The following is a 27,509-nucleotide window of genomic DNA, read 5'->3' on the forward strand; positions in this document are numbered from 1 at the left end:
GCTCCTGGTGGCTGTTGGCAGTCCACCATGTTCCTGCTGCATAGCTCTGGTTTCTGCCTCTGTATTCACATGGCTGTCTCTTCTCTGTCTTTCTGTCTCGATCTCCCTCCTCTTATAAGGACAGCAATTATGGGATTTAGGGCCAACCCTAATCTAGTAGGCTCTGCCAGGCCCTTATTATATCCATGTAAGGTCCAACTCACATTCTGAGTGGACACGAGCTTTTGGGGGACACTATTCAACCTAGTACACTATCCTTGGCTCTTCTCTTTCTCTCATACCACAAATTCAACCCATCATGAAATCATATCTACCCTACTTTCAAAATACATCTTGAATCTAGATGCTTCCCCTACCATCACAGCTACCACGGGGTTCTAAAGACCAGCACCTCTTGCAGTAATTACTGCAGTAGCCTCCGACCTGACCTCCTGCTTGCACACTCGCTCTACCCCACAATCTTCTATGCTCTCATCCCCTCTATCTTGAACTGTTAGTTCTCTAACCATTCACCTTAGGCCTAAGTACACAGTCTGTCCTTTATACAATAGCTTTTCATAGTTTTAAAACAAATCATTTCTTGTCACTTGAGTATTCAAAACTCTTGAATGACATCCCACACTTAAAATACAATGCAATAATTCTATTTTTGTACACAATCTGGCCAAAATCATGGCTTGACCCAAAATGCAATGATGTAAGCATTTCTATTGTGTAAATGTGTCCATGGTGTAAGTACATTTTCTGAGATAATGAGCACACACCTCAAGGTGTATTTTATTATGACTTTTCCAAAAGGATGGTGCAAATTTAGTTTAAGGAATGTAAAGAGTTAAGTTTAAGCAATAGCTTAACTCCTGAGATTAAATTGAGACCTCAAACTATTAATACAAATATTCATTTTTCAAGGCAGAAAGAATATTGCAGGTATGTTATTTTCCACCCCCAAAATTACATTAGAACTATCATATATGACACAGAATTTCAAATTTAAATTAAAAAAATGTCTTTAGGACTACTATAGGATATGTATGGAGCTATTTCAAATCTAGATCTTTTTGCCTTGCCCAAGAAAGAAAAAATAATAAGTGGGTTTACAAAGTGTAGAAACAGTGTGTGATTTTAATAATGCTTTTCTTCCCAAAAGTTTACAATAAGTAATTTATCTTCTCCGAATAGGGTTGCATTAGCATTCTATTTTTGCTGTAACAGATTACCACAAGTTTAGTGACTTAAGACAACACAGATTTATTAACTCACAGCTCTGGAAGCTAGACGTCTGAAATTCGTCTTATGGGTCTAAATCAGGGCTGCGTTCCCTCCAAATGCTCCAGGGAGAATGCCTCTTCTTGACTTCCTCAGCTTCTAGAGGCTGCCCTGTCACTCAGCTCACACTCTGACAGCTGACTTCCTTGTTGCGCCTCCTCACTGATTCTCCCGCCTCCTTTGTGCCCTTATGAGAACCTCTGTGATTATATAGGGTGCACAGAAGTAGGTTTACAGTTGTCCATATGCAAGAAGACATGCAGGTTATGGTTCTTACTGTAGTAGCCTTATTAACTCTGTGTTTTGCATACTCTCACCTGTAATCCTGCTTTTGCCCACCACTTTATGGGCTGACCTGGATAATCCAGGATGATCTGCCATCTCAAAATCATCATTAAAATCACAGCTGCAAAGTCCCTTTTGTCATGAGAAGTAACGTATTTGAAGATCTGGGAATGAGGATACAGGCATGTTTAGGGGACTGTTGTTCTACATACTATAAAGATTGTCGTTAATTTTGACACACACTGTACCTGCTCCAACCTATATCTCAACTAATTAGTATTCTGTCATCTGGAGTCTTGCATTCCTTAATTAGATAGATTGCTATGTTTGAGATTATCACTGTATTGCTAGTGTGCAGGAACTAAAATTATTTATAAAATTCGAAAGGTAGTTGTACACTTGAAACCTGTATGGTTTTGTGAACTACTGTCATCCCAATAAATTAAATTCATTTAAAAAAGTGAGGGGCAAAATCTCCTAAATGAGTAATAAATAATTAAATTAAGCTCTTATTAAGATGAAAGGGGTGATTTGGCCTCACAAGTAAAGTCGATTTAACTGTGCTTTAGAGTTGCCAGCACTGCTAAATTGATTGGCTAATGCTTCCGAGAACTTCTCCAATATGTCTGGGTATTGAAGGACATGATATATACTAAAGTTAGTGGTTACTGAATTTAGATATTTCTTCTATTCTCTGAACACTTAATTTGGAGTCATTGTTCCCTAGGCAAATACCACCAGACATGCCTGCCTCATTCTTCAAACCTCAAAAGTAATTGAATTTGGTAAAGAAAAGAATGCATGACTTCTTTAAATTGGCTGCCATTATCAGGTATTTTAACCAAGAAAGGAAAAAGGAATTTACTTTGCCCTTTTCCCTTCATTTCTGTAGCAGTCTCATAAGTTTTGAAATGCAAATAAATAATCAAAATTGTAGAATTGTTTTCTATCCTCAGAAGGCATGTGAGCAAACCTAATGGCATTCCACCCCCAGTTCACATAGCAGTAGGTTCTGAATCTGGTGGGATCAGACCTGGTCTGAAACTGTTCTTGCTGATTGAGTTTTAAAGCTTACATTGAAGAAGTCTGGCATCATTACAGAAGTGAGGATCCTCGTGCCTAGGGTGCCCTAGGAGCATATGCCAGCAGGAGTGAACGCAAGTGCTAGATATTTGAAAGTTTGCCTCCCTCTTTGGGTTGCTAGCATGCTTCAAAAACTACAAAGTGTTTGGGCTCAAAACTCCATGTTTGGTATTGCCTCTAAGTAAACATTGAAATTAATTGTAAATTATATTATTTTAACTCTTTTGAGCTTCATAGAATAAGTTTCAGGAGAAAGTGATTGGTAGGGATGAAGGGAGACCAAACCAGATCAGGTGGTTCTTTTTCCTCTAGTAATTAGTGTGATGGGAATGGGGTTCTGAAAATAAAAGAAGATATACTTCCATTTCTTGCCTTTTATAGTTCTAATGATGGATTGGTAGACAAACAAGGAGAGGCGGGAGTAGTCCGATCCTCAAATGGTTGTGAAAGTTACTTTGAAGTAATGGCCTCACACTGTGAATACAGTCCTCTGTCAGCGCCATGGCTTGAGAGCTACAGTGTTTTACTGATCTACATATTTTTTTACATTTTAATTTCCCTAAGATCAGGATTTGTTTTATAGTCGGTGACATCTTACAGGTAATCGGCAGCAGTTTTCTTTCCTAGTAATACCTGAGGTGATGTGGTCTCAGACCATTTTGATGGCATGTTACACTTGATGAAATACAGTATTTATTATGGTGTCTCATTCAAGGGCTTTCTCAGATTCCAGTGTGCTTGGGGGTGTCTGTCTTCAGCAAAAGGATTCGTACGAAATTTACTTCCCAACTAAATAAATATACCACATACAAAGAACTTTGAGGATTCCTTGTACCAAACAGGAGTTTAGGTTTAGGGAATTTGAGATTTAAAGCTGGAGAAGAATAAATTTCCTTCCATACATATTCTCCTGAGTAGCCAGCAGTGGCTCTCTGCTCGTGCATTGATGGCCAGGTGGCACATGTCGGAGGAGCCACACTGGCACAGCGACAGAGAGTGGGAACCTGAGAAACAGCCTGAGGTGGGGTTACAGACAGCTTCTCCATACTTCCCTGTTTCTCTGGATCTTCTTTAATAAATCAATAGTACTCTTCTTTGTTTAATCTAAGTGCTGCTCAATAAAGTGGAACAGCCCTTGAATTAAGAAAATAATAATGGTAGCATTCTTTTAATGATATTTATTATCAAGTTATATACTTTAAATATATGCAGTTTGTTATATCATGTATACCTCAATAAAGCTGCTTTCTTGTTCTAAAAAATGGTCATAGTTTAAAAAACATGTGTCCTATCATCAATCATTAGGAACATACAAAGCAAAGCCATAGTGAGAAACCATTTTATATCCACTAGAATGGCTGTAATAAAATGTTTAAAAATTATGAGACAGAAAATAACAAGTGTTGATGAGAACATGGAGAAATTGGAACCCTCAGACATGGGTAGTAGGAATGCAAAATGATTCAGCCACTGTAGAAAACAATTTGGCAGTTCCTCAAAAAGTTTAACATAGAATGACCACATGAACCTGCAGTTGTGCTCTTAGATGTAAACCCCAAAGGACTGAAAACAGGGACTTGGCTAAGTACACATCCATGTGTGTGTATGGCGGCACTGTTCATAATAGCCAAAAGGTGGAAACAGCCCAAATATGCATTAATCATTGAGTGGATAAATAAACTATTGTGTATTAACACAGTGGAATATTATTTAGCCATGCTAAAGGAATGAAGTGCTGATACATATTAGGACATGGATGAATCTCCAAAACATGCGGAGTGAGAGAAGCCAGACACAAAAAGTCACATACTGTATGAGTCCACTGCTGTGAAATATCCGGAATAGATCAGTTCATACAGACAGCGTGCTGACTGCTGGTGGTTGCCAGGGTCTGGGGAGAGGGAGGATTGGGGAGGTACTGCTTAATGCTAAGGACTTTTACTTTGCAAAGATGGAAATATTTGGCAACTGAAATGAGTTGGTGGTTATCCAACATTGTGAATGTACTAAGCCACTGAATAGTTGTTCCCTAAGCCACTGAATAGTTGTTCCCTTTAAAGTGGCTAATGTTGTGCTGTGTGTATTTTACCTCAATAAACAAAACAAAAAGTCCATAATAAAAAGAGAAGTGAATGTCAATTATATTACCAGAACTTTTTATTTTTTATTTTTATTTATTTATTTATTTATTTATTTGTATTTTTCTGAAGCTGGAAACGGGGAGAGACAGACAGACTCCCGCATGCGCCCGGCCGGGATCCACCCGGCACGCCCACCAGGGGGAGACGCTCTGCCCACCAGGGGGCGATGCTCTGCCCCTCCGGGGTGTCGCTCTGTTGCGACCAGAGCCACTCTAGTGCCTGGGGCAGAGGCCAAGGAGCCATCCCCAGCGCCCGGGCCATCTTTGCTCTAATGGAGCCTCGCTGCGAGAGGGGAAGAGAGAGACAGAGAGGAAGGAGAGGGGGAGGGGTGGAGAAGCAGATGGGCGCTTCTCCTGTGTGCCCTGGCCGGGAATCGAACCCGGGACTTCTGCCAGGCCGACGCTCTACCACTGAGCCAACCGGCCAGGGCCTTACCAGAACTTTTTAATAAGCACATTTATGTAAATGTTTTTTATTTTAGTAGCTGGTAGAAATTATGACCAATGGTTAGTTTCTGAATGACTAGGAATATATGTCGCATTTAACTTAGATTTTGAACATCAAAATAAGGAAATTAATTAATATTTCTTGTTCTTGTAGGACCCTCAGCTCGTTTCCTCTGGATACAATAATCCAAGTAAGAGACTCTCTCTACAGCTTTATGAATGGGGGCTGGAGGTAGAGGGCGAGCAGGGGCAATGCATGCAGTACACATTAGGTGTAAAAACATTGCACTAAAAAACAGTTAAGTGAGAACAAGAGGGCCGTTTGTTCAAGTACTTCCCAAATGCATAAGATTTGAGGTGACCTTGAAGGTGCCTCTATCTTTTCAAGTGAAAGAGGACCAAAACATAAAATGGTGGGTTTCAAAGCAATCATATGTTGAAAAGATAACATTCTTTATCACAGTTGATTTCTGGTATATGTGGAAGGGAAAAGCTTTTTAAAGGCACTAATGAGTTATCTAAATTGGAAGAAAAAGAGTGGGCAAAGAGAACCAATCAGAAGACTGCAAGATTATGTCCTTAGACTCCATGGAGAAGCCATGTCCTCTCCAGACCAAAATGTCTAGGAAGAAATACCCTTATTGAATCCAATATCTAATAAAACACACGGGCTTCTTGTCAAAGAGAGGCTGTTACTCCACAAAGGAGTGTTTTCATCTTCTTTTTTGGCACTACTCATTGCTATTAATGTTTTCTTGAGCATTAGAAATGTAGAAGTGCTCTCATTCACGTCATGAACAAGATCCGCAAAGAGCAAGCTTTGTTCATTGGTGACCAGCCAGTCAGCTGGGAGGACCCCTTGCCAAAGACAATGCTGTGTTTGAACATGAAGATCACTCAAGCTACTAGGTGTGTCTTTGGAATTGAGGCTGACCCACTGAGCATCTGTGAGAGCAGAGGGATGGGGAGAAGAGACATCTGCACAAATGTGTTAGGAAGTTCCAGGCTTTTCACGCACAGCTAAAGGTCAGGGTTGGGGGAGATGGCATAATGATGCACAGGCAATGCTACTTCCTCATCTGGTGCTCTCTTGGAATTTGCTGTGAGCACAGGTACCAGTGAAGAGGGGAAATGCCAAGGGACTTGAAATCTAAAGACAATAATAAATTCAGTGACAAGGAAAGGAATCAGAAGAAATGCAAGGTTAAGTCCTTGAGGTGTGCAGGTATCAGCATCATGTGCCAAAAACTAGAGCATACAGAAAAATTGGCATTACCTTCCTCACCATTTCTTTCCATGTGAATTTAAACAGTCCAGGGCAGAGGGGGACAAATGCACCTCCTCTCACTCAGGGTGTTTGACATAAAGAAGAACAAAGGTGGTAAGTCTGAGTCTTCTCCATGTGCCGGCACCTTCACGCACGCTGCTTCCCTTACCCCGAACAGTGACTGTGTGACGTAGGCCTTGTCACCCCATCTTGCACATGATGGAAATTAGATTCTGAGGTTAATAACCAGCCGAGTTTTCAGTGGCTCAAAGATGACTACTAGGATTTGAATGCAGGTATGTCTGCCCCTAAGACAACAGACTGTCCATCCCATGACCTTGACCCCAAAAAGGTTGCTTCTGTTAGTCCAGTGTAAGATTGAATTCTTGACCACTGACTATGTCCTTTAATTTCTTTATGCCTCGGGCATGTTATTCCAGCGTGCCACAGCACTGACATGCTAAAAGTGCATTTGGATCGTGTCAAAGCAGGCCCATTGTCTGTGGAGGTGGCGCTGCCTCGGGTGGTCTGAAACCTGGGCGTCTCATCACCTGGGGACATGTGGGACTGGCTTTTCCTTTCCTGGCATAAGGAGGTTATTTTTGTTTTGTATTTTTTTTTAATAAATCCTCTCCCAAAGCCAAGCATATCTATGTAAAGGTAATATCACTATTTTAAAATCTGAACATTTGTGCAAATGTTGGCATGCTGGAGCTTCAGGGAAGCTGGGCTCACCCGTACTGTCTGTGCTGTTTCTTATATTTGTTTTGGAATCCTTATAGTTTTTCTAATCGTGGGTCTAGTAAATATGTAGAAAATAGAAAAAAAATGAACTTCAGAGAAACCAAACCCAAAAAGGTATAGATTGATGAACTAACGACCACGTTAGGTCAGTGCTTTTATTTCCTTATTGAAATTTGAGATGTTTAATAGCTACTAAGAGTAAAGAGTCTATACATTAAACAAAGTTACTTTAATCCAAATCTTTTAAAAGATACTTTAGTCAGTTTGCTGAATTACTGGTGAATTTAATTTAATTTTAGAAAACAAGTTTATTCAGCATTGAGAAACTGAAATATTAAAATAGGTGACCTGCGTCTACATTTATTAAAGTTTTGAGCATGTCCTGTTCAAGTGGCAGACTGAGCATAAGCACTTTCCCCTCCCTTCAGAATCTCCATTTAAATAACCATAAAGTTACAGTAATGGAAATACGTCTGTAATAGCATCAAGGACTGAGGGGATGCATCAGCAAATCAGAAATGCAGTTGGGTTCTGGAAAAAGGAAATACGCATAAGAACAGGCTCTGGTGAGAGCTGTCCTCCAAGCCCCAGGGCCCCCAGATTCCCACTCAGCTTCACTGAGAACAAGCCTGAAGTGCAGGCAGTGGTAGGAACCGGGTCCGTTCTTCCTCCTGTGACCCCTGCATCTCTGTCCTAGCTGGTTATCATACAGAGCTTTTCATCTGGACTTCCACGACACCCCCCCCCCAAATAAAAACCCAAAATATCAAAAACGCAATAACATCTGTTAAGAAAATGAACATTGGACTAGAAGTCCTAGTTGGGAGCTGATACCTCAGAGAGAAGAAGAATAGATTCTGAGATTATACCAGACCTTAAAAACAGACATATATGAGTGGTAGAAGAGTTAACTTTTTTCAAGGAGGAAATAAAAGCACTACATCCAGAGTAAAGGACTTCTTCTTTTGCTGAGGGTGGTGGCAGTGAGGAGTGATAGAATCAGGGCTCCCAGTCTGACTTGAGGTCTCTCTCTTTTCCTGAACCCTAAATGATGTCTTCTGATTAACGCCCTGTCCACTTACAAAGAGCCCTAAATCAGCCAATTCCTGCAAGGGATATGTGTGTTAGGGAAATAGATCAATATACTAATACAGAAACTCCACATCAGGTACCTTGTTAACCAACCGGCTATCATTCAGAATCACACATTTGTAACCAATGAGCACCAAAGAGAAAGACTGACTCCAGTGCAAATCTACTTAATTCAAGAAACAGAAGGAAAAATGTCTTCAGAAACATTTGAACTTACTTACATGAAATAAAAGGAGAGAACAGATTGGGAGGAAAAAGAAGCAGTTACAGAAGAAAGGAGCACTTGAGAATAAAAAATATGGTCAACAAAAAAATTAATAGAAATGATAGGTAATAGCTGAAGTCTAGAATCTGAAACATAAACTTGAAAACATTTTTTTTCTGAATATAAAGCGAAGGAAACATGGAAAATATGAAAGGAAGTTAACATAGGGAAGATCAGTCAAGTGGAAAGGTCAAAATCCAGCTAATGGGAATACCAGGAAAAGAAAGCAAAATGGAGAATAAATAATAGAACTATAATCCCAAGGAAAATGAGGAAGTCATTATCACAAACACTATATACAGTGTAACAAAATACTATGAACAAGAGCAAAGAAAAACAACAGACAGCAGGCAGATAGACCTGTAAGGACTTCGGATATCAGGATTACCAAGCCCAGAACACAAAATAAAAGTGCTTACTTTAATTTCCAGAAATGAGAGAATTGAGAATGTGATTAAGAACAAGAAGATTTGAAGTAGTACTAAACAGAACCTCTAGAAATGAATAATAACAAATTAAAATGTCCTTGGTCAGTTTACCAGCAAATTAGATATAGCTGTAAAAATTAATGAATTGGGAAATTGAATTTAAGAAATTATCTAGAATGCAGCCAAGAGACATAAATGGAAAAATGAAATGAAAGTTGAGGAACATGGGGGCTAAAGTGAGAAACTCTAACATATAGTTAAGTAGGATTTCAGGAAGAGATAAGAGTAACAGAGAAAATATTAAAGAAGATAATGGCTAAAATTTTTTTTAGAATTGAAATACACTAACCCACAGATTCTAGAAACCCAATGAATATTAAGTGGGATAAGTAAAAAGTTCATACCAGACACATTATAGTTAATCTGCAAACCACAGAGATAAACAGTTATTCAAATGCCCTTTAATATCTTCCAAGAAGCAACAATTAAACTTCCAGTTGACTTCTCTCTCATCAGCAGCAGTGGAGACAGCAGACAGTGAGATTAAAACTTCACTTTTGTGTATGTGGGAACTGACAACATGAGTCTGAAATTTATTTGATAGAGCAAAGAGCCAAAAATAGCTCAGACACTCCTGAAGAACAACAAGATTGGAGCCTTGCCTTGCCAATATTAAAAATAAATGTTTTTAGCTAAGTAATACAGACAGTAACAGACAAATTGAGCAATGAAAGAGAATATAGGATCTAGAAACAGACCCACAAATATATGAAAATTAGATTTGTGACAGAGCTGATAATGTAGATCAATGGAGAAAAATGGGCTTCTTAATAGATAGTATCAGAATAATTACTTACGATGAGAAAAATGAAATTAACTATCTGATATCATGTAAAAAAAAAACCTATTACAGGTATTTCTAAAAGATTTAAATGTGAACAGTGTTGTAGACTTTCCAAAGACAATATAGAACATATTTCTGGTGTACTTCTTACATAAAAACACAATAAGTTATCAAAACATGAAAATGTTGATAAATTCAAGTAAATTAAAATTGAGAATTTAGAATCAAAGACTGATGCTGGGAAAAGTTATTTGAGAGGTATATGTATGTGACAGAATACTTGGATCAAGACAATGAAGTGCTTCTATGAGTTAAAAAAATTACAAAAATGGATTTTTAAATATTTTTCTATTGATTTGAGAGAGAGAAGCATCAACTCATTGTTTCACTTAGTTCCATTTAGTTGTGCACTCATTGATTACTTCTCATACATGCCCTGGCCTGGGGTTGAACTCTCAACCTCTGGAGCGCTGGGTGGACACTTTATTCACTGGCCACCCAGCCAGGGCCACTAAAATATTTTATTATGTAAGAAATGAGAAGGAAAGAATAAACATAATTAAAATATCTATATTACCCAAAGCAATTTATAAATTCAATGCAATACCAATTAAAATACTAATGACATACTTCAAAGATATAGAACACATACTCCAAAAATTTATATGGAACCAAAAGAGAACACGAATAGCCTCAGCAATCTTGAAAAGGAAGAATAAAGTGGGAGGTATCACACTTCCTGATATCAAGTTATACTACAAGGCCATTGTACTCAAAACAGCCTGGTACTTGCATAAGAACAGACATATAGATCAATGAATGGAACAGAACAGAGAACCCAGAAATAAATCTACAGCTCTATGGACAATTGATATTTGACAAATGAGGTAAGAGCATACAGTGGAGTAAAGACAGTCTCTTTAACAAATGGTGTTGGGAAAACTGGACAGCTACCTGCAAAAAAATGAAACTAGACCACCAACTTACACCATGCACAAAAATAAACTCAAAATGGATAAAGGACTGTAAATCATGAAACCATAAGTATCGTAGAAGAAAACTTAGGCAGTAAGTTCACCAACATCTATTGCAGCAATATCTTTGCTGACTTATCTCCACAGGCAAATGAAATAAAAGACAGGATAAACAAATGGGACTATATCAAACTAAAAAGCTTCTGCACAGCTAAAGACAATATGAACAGAATAAAAAGACAAACCACACAATGGGAGAACATATTCGACAATACCTCTGATAAGGGATTAATAACCAAAATTTATAAAGAACTTGTAAAACTCAACACCAGGAAGACAAACAATCCAATCAAAAAATGGGCAAAAGAAATGAATAGACACCTCTCCAAAGAGGACATACAGATGGCCAATAGGCATATGAAAAAATGTTCAATTATCATTAGAGAAATGCAAATTAAGACCACAATGAGATACCACCTCACACCAGTCAGAATTGAGCTCATTGACAAAACAACACATGATAGGTGCTGGCGAGGATGTGCAGAAAGGGGAACCCTCCTGTACTGCTGGTGGGAATGCAGACTAGTGCAGCCACTGTGGAAAACAGTATGGAGATTCCTCAAAAAATTAGAAATGGAACTGCCCTTTGACCCAGCCATCCCACTTATGAGAATATATCCCAAGGACACCATATCACCGACTGAAAAAAAGAAATGCACCCCCATGTTTATGGCAGCATTGTTCACAATAGCAAAGATCTGGAAACAGCCCAAGTGTCCATCAGTGGACGAGTGGATTAAAAAGCTGTGGTACATATATATCATACAATGGAATACTATGGGTCTATGAAAAAGAAGGAAATATTACCTTTTGCAACAATATGGAGGGACCTGGAAACTATTATGTTGAGTGAAATAAGCCAGACAGAGAAAGAAAAATATCATATGATCTCACTCATTTGAGGAATCCAAGGAATAATGAGAGCTGAGGAACGGAATTGAGACAGAGGAGGGATCAAAGGGACCAGAGGGAAAGGGGATGATAGGATGGGATAAACCTGAAGGGAAGAGGGGAGGGTGATGTAGGGAAAGGGGTAAGGGAGATGTTGAGGGGAATAGGGGGGAGGGAGGAGGTATTCGGGCTGACCCTAGAATCTATGTAAACACAATTAATTAAATTAAAAAAAAAAAAAGAAATGAGAAGGAATATCACAATAGAGCAAGCATGAAATATCTACCCCATTGGTACTCAGAAATGCAAACCCTACACTGAAATATCACTTTACGTTAATCAATGAGAAAAAAAATTATTTAGTTTAACCATAAGTACATTTGGGAGATGGTTCAGGATTCCCTAGTAAGGCAGAACATATGGAAGAAAGCCCTATGGCCCAAGGCTCCCACCATGCACATGAGGAAAAATGCTCACAAATGTTTGTAATTGTGTCATTCAGAATGGAAAAAGCCTAACTGTCCCCCAGGAATAGAATGAATAAGAAAATCACGGTAGATTTTTTTATAGGATGCATAGCAGTGAGAGGAACATACCAAAGCTACTTATATCATGCTGGGTGAACCTAAAAATCATCATCATGAGGCACTGAAGTAAGTCTCAGAGGAATACATACAGTATGATTTCACTCATATAAATTTCAAAATCAGGAAAAGTGAAAGAATGTTTTATTTACCAATAAATGCATGGGTGGTTAAAAAAAAAGCTATAAAGAAGAGAAAGAGGATGATTCACACAGAATTCCTCTTTTAGGAATTTTCAAATGAGAATCATTTGACCTAAATGGTGGGAACACTTGCCTTCAGTCAGGTATAGTGACATGCCCTCTGACAGGTCCAGTCCCACTTCTTTACTGACTAATATTTATGTTGTTACAGTATCTTAAATTTTGTTATTGGTTTATCATTTTTCTAACTGGTTTATAGGAAATTCCAGAAATTAAATTATTAATTAGATTAATATTAATGAGGGTGAGTTATTCATAATTACTGGACAGAATATAAATATTTTAAATCTTGGCTATGTGGACAGGAGGTATAGCTGTGCAGTTGTATGTGATGCATGGAGGGGAGGTCGAAGGGACTAGATGGGTAAATTTCCTCATTTTACACCGTTTAAGAGAAAAGATGCTGTCAGAAGTTGATTAATCAAAAAATAGATTAAATGTATTTAAAGTTATAAATACTCACTGGAGAGAGTAAAAGTAGTGATAGAACAAATAAAAATTGTAAAGAAAGGGGAGGTGATAGTATATTAAACACCTTATTGCTCATCCTTCATATCAGAAATCATTAGGTACCATCTAAAGTCAATAAATACATCTAGAAACATGTGTCTTACTTAAAGTGATGGCTGAATGGCCCACAGAACTAAAAACAAAAGCAAGCAAAGGTGTTACCTTTTCTATACTGTCCAGGTTTTTTACTGTGTACATGAATTACTTTTATTATAAAGAAAAGTTGTGGTGTAGCAAACCTTCATTCTGCTGCAGAATTCACCTCACACAGCACTGTACTATGTATTTCCCTAGTCAGGCGTTTTCTTTAGTCCCTGTCATAGCCGTGTGGAGGAGGCCGCATACTCCAGCAGGACAGTCAGTTGAAACGTTTAAAGGGCACAGAGTCAGTATTTTTTCTTTATGTGACATATTGAAGCCATCAAACTGTTTAATATTCAATTGTATATCCATCTCGGTGGTAAATGTACCTACTCTTCTCACATGGTAGTATGGGATCATGTATTACTGACAGGCCATTAGACAGAAGACACTGAGTATGTAGCATGTGTTAGGTACTGTGCAAGGCACAGGGAGACATGTATGGGGCTTCACGTTAAAAGTACATGGGTAATATACATAGATATACACATATGATTTACCTGTGTGTATATATATGTGTGTGTGCCATAGCTCATTTTCTCCCCTCTCCCCCTCTCTAATTGCATTTCTATGTACAATAAGATCACACTGCTCCCAGGCCAATCTCTAATATCCATTTTCTAAATGATCAAGGCAGATTCCTTCCCAAAGAATCCAGTGCAGTGTCCATCATGAGAATAGCCAACATAACCAGGATGACCCCAAACGCTCCTTTTTTGATAGCTGCGCAAAAACATCTCCTGAGCACCCAACGAAAAAAATTCTCTTACTGAGAATTTTCTAGCTTCCATGCACAATTATCCCTTGAATCATGATAAAGAACATATGACTCTTAGTGACTTAGGCACCTAAACATTTTGAGCAAACTTCAGAAATTGCATCACCTAAACTTGCAAGCTGTTGGGGAGAATTTTGTGTTTCATACTTTCTGAAGGACAAAAGTGGTTTGAATCTTTTTTATCCTGTCCTTACTTTGCCCCAGAAAGCTTTGTCCACTGTCAGCACCGACGGGGCTGACTACACTCCTTCTCAGGCTGTTCATAAATGTCTTATTTGGCCCTGTGGTATCCTCCTTCTCTTTGCCAAAACCTACTCTGTTTTCCCTGTTGCCACAACATAAGTGCTGCTAAGAGCAGAGATAATCCACTGCAGCTTTGTCCCTGCGCTGGTCCAGCCCGTGACTCTCGCAGCCCCAGGTCCCATGTGCAATAAGTCCTGTGTCCTCTCCACCTGTGGGTTCTTTAGCAACGTTGTTGGTCAAGGTAAAACATATTTATTCAAACATCCAAATAGTGTCTTTGTTTATAGTCTCAGTGTCCTGTTTTCTTGACATGAGTTGTTTGGAAATGTTTACTATTGCCAGCTGCTGTGAGCCTGGTTGTTTTGCACTCATTATTATGATTGTATGTGGTGCGACTACCGGCAGTGACATGCTGGGGAGAGCAAGCAGTTTCTCCAAATTAAAGGGTTATGGGGGGATCGATTCAGTGACTTAAACCTCCATTTAGCTTTGTCTTACATAATGCAGGCATTACAACTCTATTTAAGGATTCTGGGAGGAATGGTAGCCACTCAGTGGAAAAATTATTCTGGAAAGGACAAAATGAGCTGATTTTCCAGCACAAGCCAGGTGATGAGGCCTAGCATGTCTCCTGAGTGCCCGACAGGCCCGGCCTGGGAGACAAAACATAGAAATACGAGTTTTAAAACAACTCTCTTCATTCACTGCCTCTGCTTCTCCTTCAGTGTGGTTTCATCCATGTTGGGACTCTGTCTCATCAGCATTTGTTCTCACAGCGGTGAGATAGAGGTCTTGGCTTGTGACAAAGTGGCTGTCCCTCCTAGTTGTCCCGACACTGTGTAGACACCCATTAGCACCGAGTTGTATCTGTTATATCGAAGATAGTGGTTGTTTTCTTCACACAACGATTTAATTTCCTAAAAGGAAAAAAGAAATTATCAAATTTGCTTTGGGGTTCAGTTCAGATAACATCTTCAGAATGTGATCCTTGTGTGATTTAGAGAGACAGTCCTAAGACAAGGTGACAGTTGACAAAAGGGGCTAGTACAGCCATAGCCTGGTCCCTAATAGCATACTGGGGGATTCTGTGACATCTCCAGGCCCTACTCAAAAGAGCAAAGCAAGGCAGGTGGCCACCATCAGACCACTTCTTACAGCCCACAGCCTTCCCTTAGTGTGGCATAATCATCATGACCGCAGCTAACTCACTCTGGTAATCGTGACCCTGCTCCTTCCATCTCCTAGTATCAAGGAAGTAAAGAGAAGCACTTTGCAACATGAGTAGCAAGATTCAAACCACCAGTGGTCAAGGATCTAAGAATTACATTGTGTCTTTGCGAGAGGAATTTGCCCTTTAAACTTCAAAAAGTGAACTGGTTCTAGACTCCCTTAATTAAATCCTGTTACATCCTTGATAACCACTGGTGAAACATTTCTTAACCTGGCAGGCAGGCAGGATTTCTGATTTACACCTTATTCTGCATTAATGAGGGGGGGGGGGGGGGACCTGAGCAGGGCTCTTGGTGTGGAGTGTAATTCTTGGGGACCTTGAAACCTATAGGGTGCACCCTCAGTCAAATTCCCTCCCCCAAGTTCTGCTGCAGCTGGGCCTGGTTTGGCTCATGTTAGCAAAAGGGATCAAAGCTCAAAATGCCCTGCATGTAGAATGCTAACTGGGTTTATTTCCTTAAAGTTTCTGTAAAATAAAGTGGAAGGAAACAGGTTTCATCTGTAGGACATTCATCTTCCAGCGAGGTCTCTGCTCTGAGCCTCTGGCTGTTTACAAACAGCTCCTTAGTACCAACTCACAGATCTATGCCAGGGCACTGTATGCATAGACAAAATTAGTTTGCAAATCTGGTTCTCAGACAAAGAAAAAAAAGATGTTTTAAAAGCCTCCTGCAGCACATTATAAAAAAGTGTTAATAAAAGCATGGAAATATATTTAATGACTATATTTAATGTCTTTTAAATCTTAAAGACTATAACACTGACATGTTGGTATTTTTTTCTGCTTCCTTTTTAAGAGAAAGGTGATGATGAACCAGAGAGTCCAGACAATGTCACATCGAATACATCGTAAGTCTCTTTCTTCTTCCTGTTCATGATGGTGGTTCTTTAATATGCCTGTAATATGAAACAGTGCGAGTATCTTGTAATGGTAATAATAATAATAATGGAAGGAAGGCTGTGTTTTCTTTCTCATGATAATGCCTTTTTAAATGCTTCTGAGTGCACATGCGTTTGGAAGTTTTTCTTATGCTTTAATACAGTAATCTTGAGAACGCAAATGCTGCTCTTCCTAAAGTACAAATGTGGAGAGATTTGAGGGCATGTATTGGTGGGGAGAGCGGAGGGAAACCTTTTAGAGTGTGTTTGGAGACTGTCGTCATCACTGTTACAAATAATGTAGAACCTCCTGGACGTACTGGGACATACTGTGTCCCACACACCTGTAAAGAACCAACGGATTTTGAAAAGCCTACCATCTGCAACCTCACCTCAGAATTATTTGAAAAATACAATTATAGGCCTGACCTGTGGTGGCGCAGTGGATAAAGCGTCGACCTGGAAATGCTGAGGTCGCCGGTTCGAAACCCTGGGCTTGCCTGGTCAAGGCACATATGGGAGTTGATGCTTCCTGCTCCTCCCCCCTTCTCTCTCTCTCTCTCTCTCTCTCTCTCTCTCTCTCTTTCTCTCTCCTTTCTAAAATGAATAAATAAAATAAAAATAAAAAAATTAATTTAAAAAAAAAAAAAGAAAAAAAGAAAAATACAATTATAGATATCTCTGGAGTCTCATGAGTTTGTTGGTGTTTTTGAATTAACAAAAGCAATTTTTTTAAGATAAGAAAAGGCAATTATAAAACATGCTTTCTCACTCTACATTTTGCCTTTTTCTTCTGGGTACCCAAGGAATCCAAATATGTTTTAATGATTAATATGATGCCAAATTTATATGCCACAGTTTAAATGAAATAATTCCTGAGCTAACAAATTATTTTAGGAATCACCAAAAGGTTTGCTCTTTGAAAACCTTTATTATTACTCTGAAGAGTGACATAGTTTTTTGTTCAATGACAGGTTTGTGAATTTATCATATGGACCCACACTCTAATTACTGAGCATTTAAAATGGTATTCATTAGAAATCACAGTTTGTGATATAATAGTGTCTTAGTTTTTCTAAGATCTGTTTCTCAGTCTAGAAAAATCCTTTGGCTTGCATAGGGTGGCTATATATTTCACAAGGATATGATTATATGTTTGTTGTCCGTAAGATGTTACCCTATAAGTCCTAAATAGTTCCATTGACATGATTTCTGATACTAGATGTGATTAATATTAAATGTTTAAAATATCACTAACTTTAAATTTTTTATGCTATAAGATATAATGGGGAAAAGGTTTTAATGCCATCTGGAGGCATTCTAGAGAACTGAAAAGGCTAGAATCATTTTAAATTTTGGCTCTTGAATAATGTTTGTGACGAGATAAGAATTTACACAACTAGAATGTAAGCTATTTGGGAGTAAGTTATATTTTTTCATAATTTTATTGAAATGATAATTGTTAGAAAAAACAATTTTTAAAATTCTCATTAACAAAATCATTTTAAAAAAAGACAAAGCTACAAAATATATTGGAAAACTACTAAAATCCTACATTTAATTTTACAAATTTTAATATATCATTCAATAGACACTGATTTTGTCAAGGCAATTTGATATACCATTGAAGTTCTTTTTCGTTATGCATTTCTAAAAAAATCCATTCTCTTAAGAAAATTGGTTTCCATACCTTTCAACCCTTGCAGAATTCCTTTCAACCCTCAGAGAGCTGAGAACATGAGAGGTTGGAGCTTCCCCCACATTCCTGTCTCTTTAAGCAAAATAGCTACTTGGCCATCAGCCTCACCCACCTCTCTAACTAGGAGTAGCAGAAGTAAGGCTGAGGTTGCAAGAAGCTCTCTTCAAAGTGGAGGAATCTGCGCTTGAACCTAGCAGAGTGCTCTAACAGCAGTCAGGAGCGGGTGGCAGAGGGCAGCATGTGGTGGACGAGGGCAAGGACACAGTGCGTGGATCTGTCCATATTGTATGTGTTTTGTGTTTTGTGCAGGCCCATATTTGAGTTTTATTTAGGTCGTCAGGTGAGGAGGGACAATATCCTTGTTTTATAAATGAAGCCATTCCATTTAAGTAAAAAAGTTAGAACACAAATTTTTGGATATTTTGCTGCTTTGCCATTTACCATCCTGTGGAGTCACTGGATCTTAGGAGATAAGCAAAGTCATAAATAGGAATCAGATAGAAAAACTGGGGTCAGATCATTTAAGTGACAAGTGTGCATGAGTTTGCTAGGGCTACTGTGACAAAGTGCCCCAGACTGGGCAGTTAGCAGCAGAGAGCTATACTTTCATGGTCTGGAGCCGGATGCCCATAACCAGTCAGTGGGGCTAGTCTCCTCCATGAAAAAAGGACCCATTCCAGGCCTGGTGACCTGTTCTATAGGGGGACATCTATCTCCCTGTTCTCTTCCCTCTAAGCGTGTCTCTGTGTCCAGATTTCCCCTTTTTATAAGAATACCAGTTATATTGGATTCAGGTCCACTCTAAAGGCCTTGTTTAATATGATTACCCCTGTAAATACCATCTCCAAATAGTCACATTTGAAGAGGTTGGGACTTCAACATATGAACTGGAGAGAGGAGGGATTCAACTCATGACATTAAGGTTCAGAGTAATCAGAACGATTCAGAAGCCAGTGGCAGAACCCGAAATGCCCAGACAGCAGGAGATGGAAAAGGAGGAGAACCTGGGTACTGCAGGTGAAAAGGGATGAGCTGCAGGGCAGCAGGAGGGGTGGAGCCAAGCAAGGAGACAGAGATGACATCCACACAGGCCCAGGAGAGACACCAGCTCACACGCAGTGTTTGGGGGCAGACCTACAATGATGCCAGGACATCCTTCTGTTTGTGTAAGGCCATAACCCCAGGAGTCATTTAAAGCCACCATACGGGGTTAAATTGAAGTCTAAAGTTAGGTGTGTCCAGACAGAAAGCTAATTTCCTGAAAAAGAATCTTTCTCCACTGGAGATGAATTAAGCAGAAAGATAATCATGGTACATTTTAGACAGTTACTGCCTGATAGGATACAGAAGTCTGCATAACACCTAAACGGTCCTTCAGGAGGTATTCTTCAATGACACCATGAGTACTCATAAAGATGAAAAGTGAATTTTAAACACACAGAAAAAAACCCTGAGAAATTAGAATTTCTGTAGAGTTCCCTAATGGGTTTTTTTTTTTCAGAGTCAGAGAGAGGGGTAGATAGGGAAAGACAGACAGGAATGGAGAGAGATGAGAAGCATCAATCATCAGTTTTTCATTGCGACACCTTAGTTGTTCATTGATTGCTTTCTCATATGTGCCTTGACCATAGGCCTTCAGTAGACCAAGTGACCCCTTGCTCAAGCCAGCTTGGACCTTGGGTTTGCTCAAACCAGATGAACCCGCACTCAAGCTGGCAACCTCAGGGTCTCGAACCTGGGTCCTCTGCATCCCAGGCCGACACTTTATCCACTACGCCACCACCTGGTCAGGCGAGTTCCCATTATGTTAATGATGAGAGACTTTATATTGGATGGACTCTCCTGCTGATAACTATTATAAACTCTATATAAAATATTTTTTAAACTATTAGAAGGCAGAAGATGTTGGGAATTTGGTCCTTGAAAGGAGAAAATTAGACTGGGTGAGATCTGCATTTCTACAGATCTCATCCCCTAGTCTACTAGAGCAGCAAGACTCAAGGACAAAGCAACAGTGATGTCAGCATCTGAAGTGTCAGAGGACAGAATTCAGGACTGCGAGAGCGACAAGACAATGCCGAGAGAATGAGAGGGCTAAGATAAAATGTTTGCAAAAGACACATCTGCTAAAGGACTGATACCCAAAATAAGCAAAAAAAATCTTAAAACTCAGTAATAAGAAAACAACTTAATTAAAATGTGTGTTAAAGACATTAATAGACATGTCACCAAAGAAGAAATACTGATGGCAAATAATCATATGAAAAGGTGTTCCACATCATATGTCATCAGGGAAATGCCAGTTAAAACAGTGATATACCACAATCACAACGGTCCAAACCAAGAACACAGATAACACCAAATGCTGGGGAGGATGTGGAGCAACAGGAACTCTCATACATCGCTGGTGGGAATGCAGAATGGTAAGGCTACTTTGGAAAACAGTTTGGCAGTTTCTTACAAAACTAAACATACTCTAATCATACAATCCAATAATCATGCTTCTTGGTATATACCCACAGCTGCTGAAAACTTATATCCACACAAACATTTTACCTCAATTTAAAAAATAAGAAATAAAAAATAAATTTATAGAAAGGATATTTATGTGACAGCTTTTCTTCTCAATAATAATAATTAACATGTTTTAAGCCCTTACAATGACCAGATACTAGTCTTAATGCTTGACATGTTTTATGACCTCTAATTCTTACAAAAATCCAGTAATGCCTTATTTTATAGGCAAAATAGGCTAATTAAGGTTCCTACTAGACTGAGCTCCTGCTAGAAAGTCATTTGGACTAGAAGAGCTCTAGAAATATTAGCAGGTAGATATTTCCAAAATACTGTGAAGGCCACAATGTGAAGGGGATATCATGCTTACTTAACCCAATTTTCCCACCACCAACAAATTCATTCGCAAGTCAGAGGCTGACAGCACAGGCTTGCAGAAAGGGCCAGTGGACAATCCCTCTACATTTGTAGGTAACCCCCAATGAACAAAGTAACTATAACTTGAAAGCATAAGTGAAGAATTGAAATGATCTTCATAAAGAAGTTGAATTAAACACAAAGTATTCTACTCCTAGGAGTAAAAATAAATAAAATAAGGCAGGTGGAAAATGGCCCATCAGAGGTACACATTGTACAGTAAAGAACTTGGAAATTATTATAAGCTCAAACTGCATTAGAGTGACCCATGAAATGTTTTTTCCTCCAAAGTTAGTATAGTAGTTGGAATTCATCTATAGAAAGTGACCATTACCTAGTAGGCACTCAATAAATAGTCATAATTACTATCATAACCAGATTCATGATTTATAAAAGATAGAAAACAACCCTGTCTTGTCATTTGGTAGTGATCTGAGCTTATTAGGTCTTCCATCTCTTTAAAAAAAAGAAAGAAAGGAAACAATAACTTAGAAAGGGTTAAGGTAAAAGCAGAAGTTCATCTCAGTCTTCTGTGAAGCTGTGGTGTGAAGAAGAAAGGTTGCATGGTCGGTCTCTTCCAAAGATGTCAGCCCAAATGAGCACTTCTCCAAGCCCTCTGATAATGGGACCAAAGACAAGGAGAAGATGGTGTTACCTCTCCCAGGAAGAATATGTGGCCTGGAGGTGGCTAAAGAATTCTCCTCCACCACTGGCTTCTGTTTGAAAGTGTGCTGGAAGACTTGGATATCACTGAATGGTGGAACAGAGTGGGTCCAGACAGTGCCCAAAGCTCTTTTCCAGGTGTGTCATATGCAACTCCGTGAGTTGTTTATAAAGATGAAAGGCGAAATATGTTCGTATCAATGAGTAGTTTTGTCTTCATCAGTTAAAGCTACTGTAACAAATTACCATGACACAGGTAGTTTAGAAACAACAGAAATTGATTTCTCCTGGTTCTGTAGGCTAGGAAGTCCAGATCAAGGCACTAGCAGATTCAGTATCTGGTCATGACCCACTTCCTGGTTTGCAGTTGGCCACCTCTCATTGTGTACTCACATGGCAGAAAGCCGAGAGCAGAAGCAAGGTCTCTCGGCCTCTTCTTAAAAGAACACTAATTCCACTCATGAGGGCCCCACCCTCATGACCTACTCACTTCCCAAAGGGTCACATCTTAACATCGTCACCTTGGGGGTTAGAGTTTCAACAGATGAATTTAGGAGGAAGATAACAGTATTCATAGTCCATACACTATTTACTAAAAATATCTTATGCTCACTGTAGGACTATCTTAGAAAATGTTAAATAAGGATGAAAAATATACAGAGGAACAATTATGTACTACACATATAAAGAAGTCTATTATTTATGCATGTGTCTTTAATAAGGTTATACAAACTGATCTGGAAGTTAAGAGGTCAAAGTCAATTTGAGAACTGTTACCAAAAGCTGGTATTTTTATTGTTTTCAGAGAAATTTAAAATGTCCTGATATTTATTTTGGCCATAGCAGTCCATGTCTAAAATGATGAACTGTGGCTGTTCTTTTAGTTTATGAGCTTTCTATCACTAGAGGCTTCTTTTCCATATCTGTGTAAGTAATTTGCCAGGATCCTGTCTGCTAAGGAAGTGAGAAACCTAGTATACAGTCTTTGCCTAGAAAAAAAATAGACCATATCCTGTTTCTCCACTCTTAGACACCAAGAATATAAAATAAGGTCAGAAAGGCCTTTAGGGCTCCTTGAACCCCTTTGCTGAGGTGGATGGGCAGAGCGGACTGAAGGCCGTGGAGAGGTGCAGCTTATCTGATGGGGAGGAAGGAAGTGCTTGACCCAGCATTCCGGACCAACCAGTCCAGGTGGGGCTGGGCCAGACTGTTGAAGAAGAGATGTGAGGAAATTTTACCAATTTTTCCTGAGAGAATAATTGGACACTACTGTGGATTGCTTATACTTTTAGGTTAAAACACTAAGCGAACCAAAGAATGTAGAATGTTAGAAATTATGCCATCTCAAAACAAGCCTGCAAACCTTATCCGCCATGTTCTTACCCCGGACGGGAAGCTCATGAGCCCAGAGGCCGTAAAGAGAAATCAGCAGCAATGCTAGGGAGTGTGTTCCCCTGTCCTCTCTTTGGTTCCCCAGAAACTCATGTTTTCTCTTTCCTCTGTATATGCAGCTCCATCACAACATAGCTCTCCTCGGGATGTTATTTAATTCAGGGTTTCTCACACTTTTGCTTGTAATTTAATGTTGTTTTTTTTTATGGTGACAAATACACATCACATAAAATTTACCATCTTAACCATTATTATAAGAATACAGCATTCCCTCCCATTCACGTGGGATACATTCCAAGACTCCTGTGGATTCTTGAAACTGAAGATAGTACCAAACCCTGTTCCTGCTGTGTTTATCCTGAACGTGCACAACTTGTCACTCAAAGGAAGCACTTTACGGCTTCTCTTTGACATGTCCAAATTGCCAATTTCACTACTCTTACCCGTTGGAGCTATTATTAAGGAAGATAAGGACAACTTGAACACAAGCACTGTGATACCACAACAGATGATCCAATAACGAAGACAGCTACTCAATGACTAATGGGGTGGTGGGCATATATAGCACAGAGGCACAGGACACAGGGATGAGTCACAACCTGGGCAGGACGGCATGAGAACTTATCACACTTACTCAGAGCAGCACACAATTTGAAATTTATGAGTTGTTTATTTCTGGAATTTTCTGTTTAATATTTTGGACCATGGTTGATGACAGGTTGAAACTGTAAAGCAAAATGACAGATAAGGGGACTCTGTTCAGGAGCATCAAGTACATCATGTTGTGTGGCCATCACCACCAATCCCGAACTGGTTCCATCTTCCCAAACTGCAACTCTGTACCCATGAATATGCCAACTTAATATATGGCCATAGCAAGTAACTCCTTGCTTTCCCCTCCTCCATCCTAGCCCCACCATTCTACTTTCCGTTTCTATGAATGCAACTACTCTGGGCACCTCAGAAAAGCGGAATTGTCCAGGATCTGCATTTTTGTGACTGGCATATTTATTTATTTATTTATTTGTGTGTGTGTGTGTGTGTGTGTGTATTTTTCTGAAGCTGGAAACGGGGAGAGACAGTCAGACAGACTCCCGCATGCGCCCAACCGGGATCCACCCGGCACGCCCACCAGGGGCGATGCTCTGCCCACCAGGGGGCGATGCTCTGCCCACCAGGGGGCGATGCTCTGCCCCTCTGGGGCGTCGCTCTGCCGCGACCAGAGCCACTCTAGTGCCTGGGGCAGAGGCCAAGGAGCCATCCCCAGCGCCCAGGCCATCTTTGCTCCAATGGAGCCTTGGCTGCGGGAGGGGAAGAGAGAGACAGAGAGGAAGGGGGGGGGTGGAGAAGCAAATGGGCACTTCTCCTGTGTGCCCTGGCTGGGAATCGAACCCGGGTCCTCCGCACGCCAGGCCGACGCTCTACCACTGAGCCAACCGGCCAGGGCCTGACTGGCATATTTCACTGAACAAAATGTCTTCAAGGTTCATCCATGTTGTATCATGCAACAGGATTTCCTTCCTTCTTAGAAAAGGAATTTCCTTTTTTGAGGCTGAATAATATTCTCTTGTGTGTATGTATGTTTTGTTTGTTTATTCACCTACCCATTGGCGCCTGGTTGCTTCTGCCTTTGGCTGTTGTGAAGAATGCCGCTTACAGACATGGGTGTACAACTGTCTCTTTGAGTTCCTGCTTTCAATTATTGTAGATATATAGTCATCTCAGACAGTTTGAGCTTAAACCGCAGACTCAAAAACACATTTTAGGCCCTGGCTGGTTGCTCAGCGGTAGAGCGTCGGCCTGGCGTGCGGAGGACCCGGGTTCGATTCCCGGCCAGGGCACATAGGAGAAGCGCCCATTTGCTTCTCCACCCCCCACCCCCCTCCTTCCTCTCTGTCTCTCTCTTCCCCTCCCACAGCCAAGGCTCCATTGGAGCAAAGATGGCCCGGGCGCTGGGGATGGCTCCTTGGCCTCTGCCCCAGGCGCTGGAGTGGCTCTGGTCGCGGCAGAGCGACGCCCCCTGGTGGGCAGAGAGTCGCCCCTGGTGGATGTGCCGGGTGGATCCCGGTTGGGCGCATGCAGGAGTCTGTCTGACTGTCTCTCCCCGTTTCCAGCTTCAGAAAAGAAAAAACAAACAAACACATTTTATATCATATCCTATGAGATTGTATGTACTGAAATAAGTGTCACAAAACATTACCTGCTGTTACTCTTAACATTTCCCATTCTTATGTAATATTTTTAAACAGGGGTCAACTACGCAAATTCTCCTTTATCAGCCCATGTTCACAAAATACAATAGTTACTGACTAACTAACAAGACAGGTTGTGCAAAGGAGGGAAGAAGGAGCAGGCAGTGACAGTACTGAGCCTTGCTTTAGCCCTGGCTGAGTCGCCATGTAAGTGACATCTTCAGTCCTCCCCATAGCCAAGTTCTTCCTTCCCCATTTTGCAGAAGAGGACACCAAGGCTGAAAGTGCGTAGGAAGTTTGCCCGAAGACTTGAATCCCGTGAATCTGTTTTCACTCAGATCTGCCCCATTGCCAGGACGTGACTAGTTTACAGGGCACCTGCGGTCCTCCCCTCAGAGCACCCATGCGCATTCTAACAGGACTGAGAACAGCTTGATTCAAAGGGCAGATGAGCCAGCAAATTCTAGGACCCATTCAAAGGTTCAAGAAGCAGCATTTTGGGGTGTATGTCATACAAGAAGGTGAAGTTCTTCAGTGACCCCTAATTAGAACACATCAGCAACTGCTTCTTTCACTTAGTGATTAAGGTAGACAGTCTCTACTGGTGAGTGTGGCACCTTTGCAGTGACCTCTTGCAGCCCACGGAGCTACTCTACAGTCACTGTGGCTTTGGCAGTTGGTAACATTTTTCTGAGGAGTCGTTGGGACCATGGGAATGTGTGGTAAATCAATAAATAGTGCCTGATCCTAACAAACTGAGTGTACTTTCTTCAAATGTTTGCTTTCATGGAGCTTCTTTGTGATCCTGTGTCAAAGTCTTGCCCAGCATCTAGAACAGCTTACTTACTCAACAAGGCATTATGAGTATGAACCGATAAATGTGCAGATAACACAGGTTGATGGGAGTACAAATGTTGTGCATTTTATGTATCTTTTTTCAGAAATACCGGTGGCTGGATTTGTTCCATCTCGTCTACAGATTTCAATTAAGATGTAACCCTCCAAAATGCAGTGTGTGTGCGTGCGTGCATGTGTGTGTGTGTGTGTGTGTGTGTGTGTGTGTATACAGCCTGAATTCTTTTCCTCCTCCACTGCCCCTGGGTCACAGATTCTCTTTGTGCCCCCAGGCTCTAATGCTCAACTCCTCCCGGGCAGCCTGGTACCATGATGGGACTTCTGCGCATTCAGTGCCTGTTTAGTGCCAGGCATTCTAGTGAACACATTGTCTTACTTCATTCTCATGACAATCCAATGAGGTGTATATTACGTTATTACATCTCATACTACAGAAGAGAAAGTCGGCATCTCAGAGAAACATGTTGGCTTGTGGAGTTTTTACAGTTGGCAGAGCCAAGATTCCAGCCAGACCGGCTCTAGAGCCACTTGGTGACATCCCTTTAGGGAAGTGGAAGAGCTGTTAAGGAAGATGTCTCCTTCCTTCTTTCCTCCCTCCCTCCTTTCCTCCTTCCCTCCCTCCCTCCCTCCCTCCCTCCCTCCCTCCCTCCCTCCCTCCCTTCCTTCCTTCCTTCCTTCCTTCCTTCCTTCCTTCCTTCCTTCCTTCCTTCCTTCTTCCCAGACAGACAGGAAGGGAGAGAGATGAGAAGCATCAACTCATAGTTGTGGCACCTTGGTTGTTCATTGATTGCTTCTCGTACATGTCTTGATCAGGGGGCTCCAGGTGAGCCATTAACCCCCCTTGCTCAAGCCAGTGACCTTGGGATTATGGCTGTAATCCCATGCTTAAACTGGTGAGCCTGCTCTCAACCCAGTGACCTTGGGGTTTCACACCTGGGATCTCAGTATCCCAAGTTGATGCTCTATCCCACTGCACCACCACCGGTCAGGCAGAAGAAGTCCTGTTTCTAAATAGAGGGCTTGCATAGCCCTAAAAGCCCTTAACATTTGCATTCCCTCCATATTGTCAAGAGATTATGTCCTAAAGAGTTTGTGAGGCTGCTTGTAGAAGGAAGTGGGCAGATGCCTGGTACAGACGACGAGGAAAAGTAGTTTCTGCCCCATGTTGGAGGTCATGGAAGTAGCAGAAGCTGGAGTCTGGAATTTATCTGACAGGCAGGCCAGTAGCTGGCAGAAAATAAAGGACCAGTCCACAGCCCTGGCCCTCCTGCTCACCTCAGGGGGCTTTGCTGTTGGCTGAGGGTATCTCGGTGAAGCTGTGTTCACGTGACCCACAAAAGCTTGTGACATGGGCAAGCCTCTGCCCCCATGTTCTGTGACAGAGAACATTTAGCTTCTTAAATGACTGAAATGTACAAAGACA

General features: G+C 40.6%; 1 protein-coding gene across 2 annotated transcripts in view; it reads left to right on the forward strand.

Annotated features, from left to right (window-relative positions):
* Window positions 1-27,509, forward strand: part of AFF3 (ALF transcription elongation factor 3) — a 719,747-nt gene that overhangs the window by 496,072 nt on the left and 196,166 nt on the right. For both annotated transcript variants that reach the window (XM_066267825.1, XM_066267826.1), the window contains 2 exons: window positions 5,376-5,412; window positions 16,273-16,324. In XM_066267825.1, the coding sequence (XP_066123922.1) occupies window positions 5,376-5,412; window positions 16,273-16,324 (89 nt within the window). The remainder of the gene's footprint in view (window positions 1-5,375; window positions 5,413-16,272; window positions 16,325-27,509) is intronic.

The sequence above is a fragment of the Saccopteryx bilineata genome, chromosome 3 (genome assembly GCF_036850765.1).
Source record: "Saccopteryx bilineata isolate mSacBil1 chromosome 3, mSacBil1_pri_phased_curated, whole genome shotgun sequence".
NCBI lineage: Eukaryota > Metazoa > Chordata > Mammalia > Chiroptera > Emballonuridae > Saccopteryx > Saccopteryx bilineata.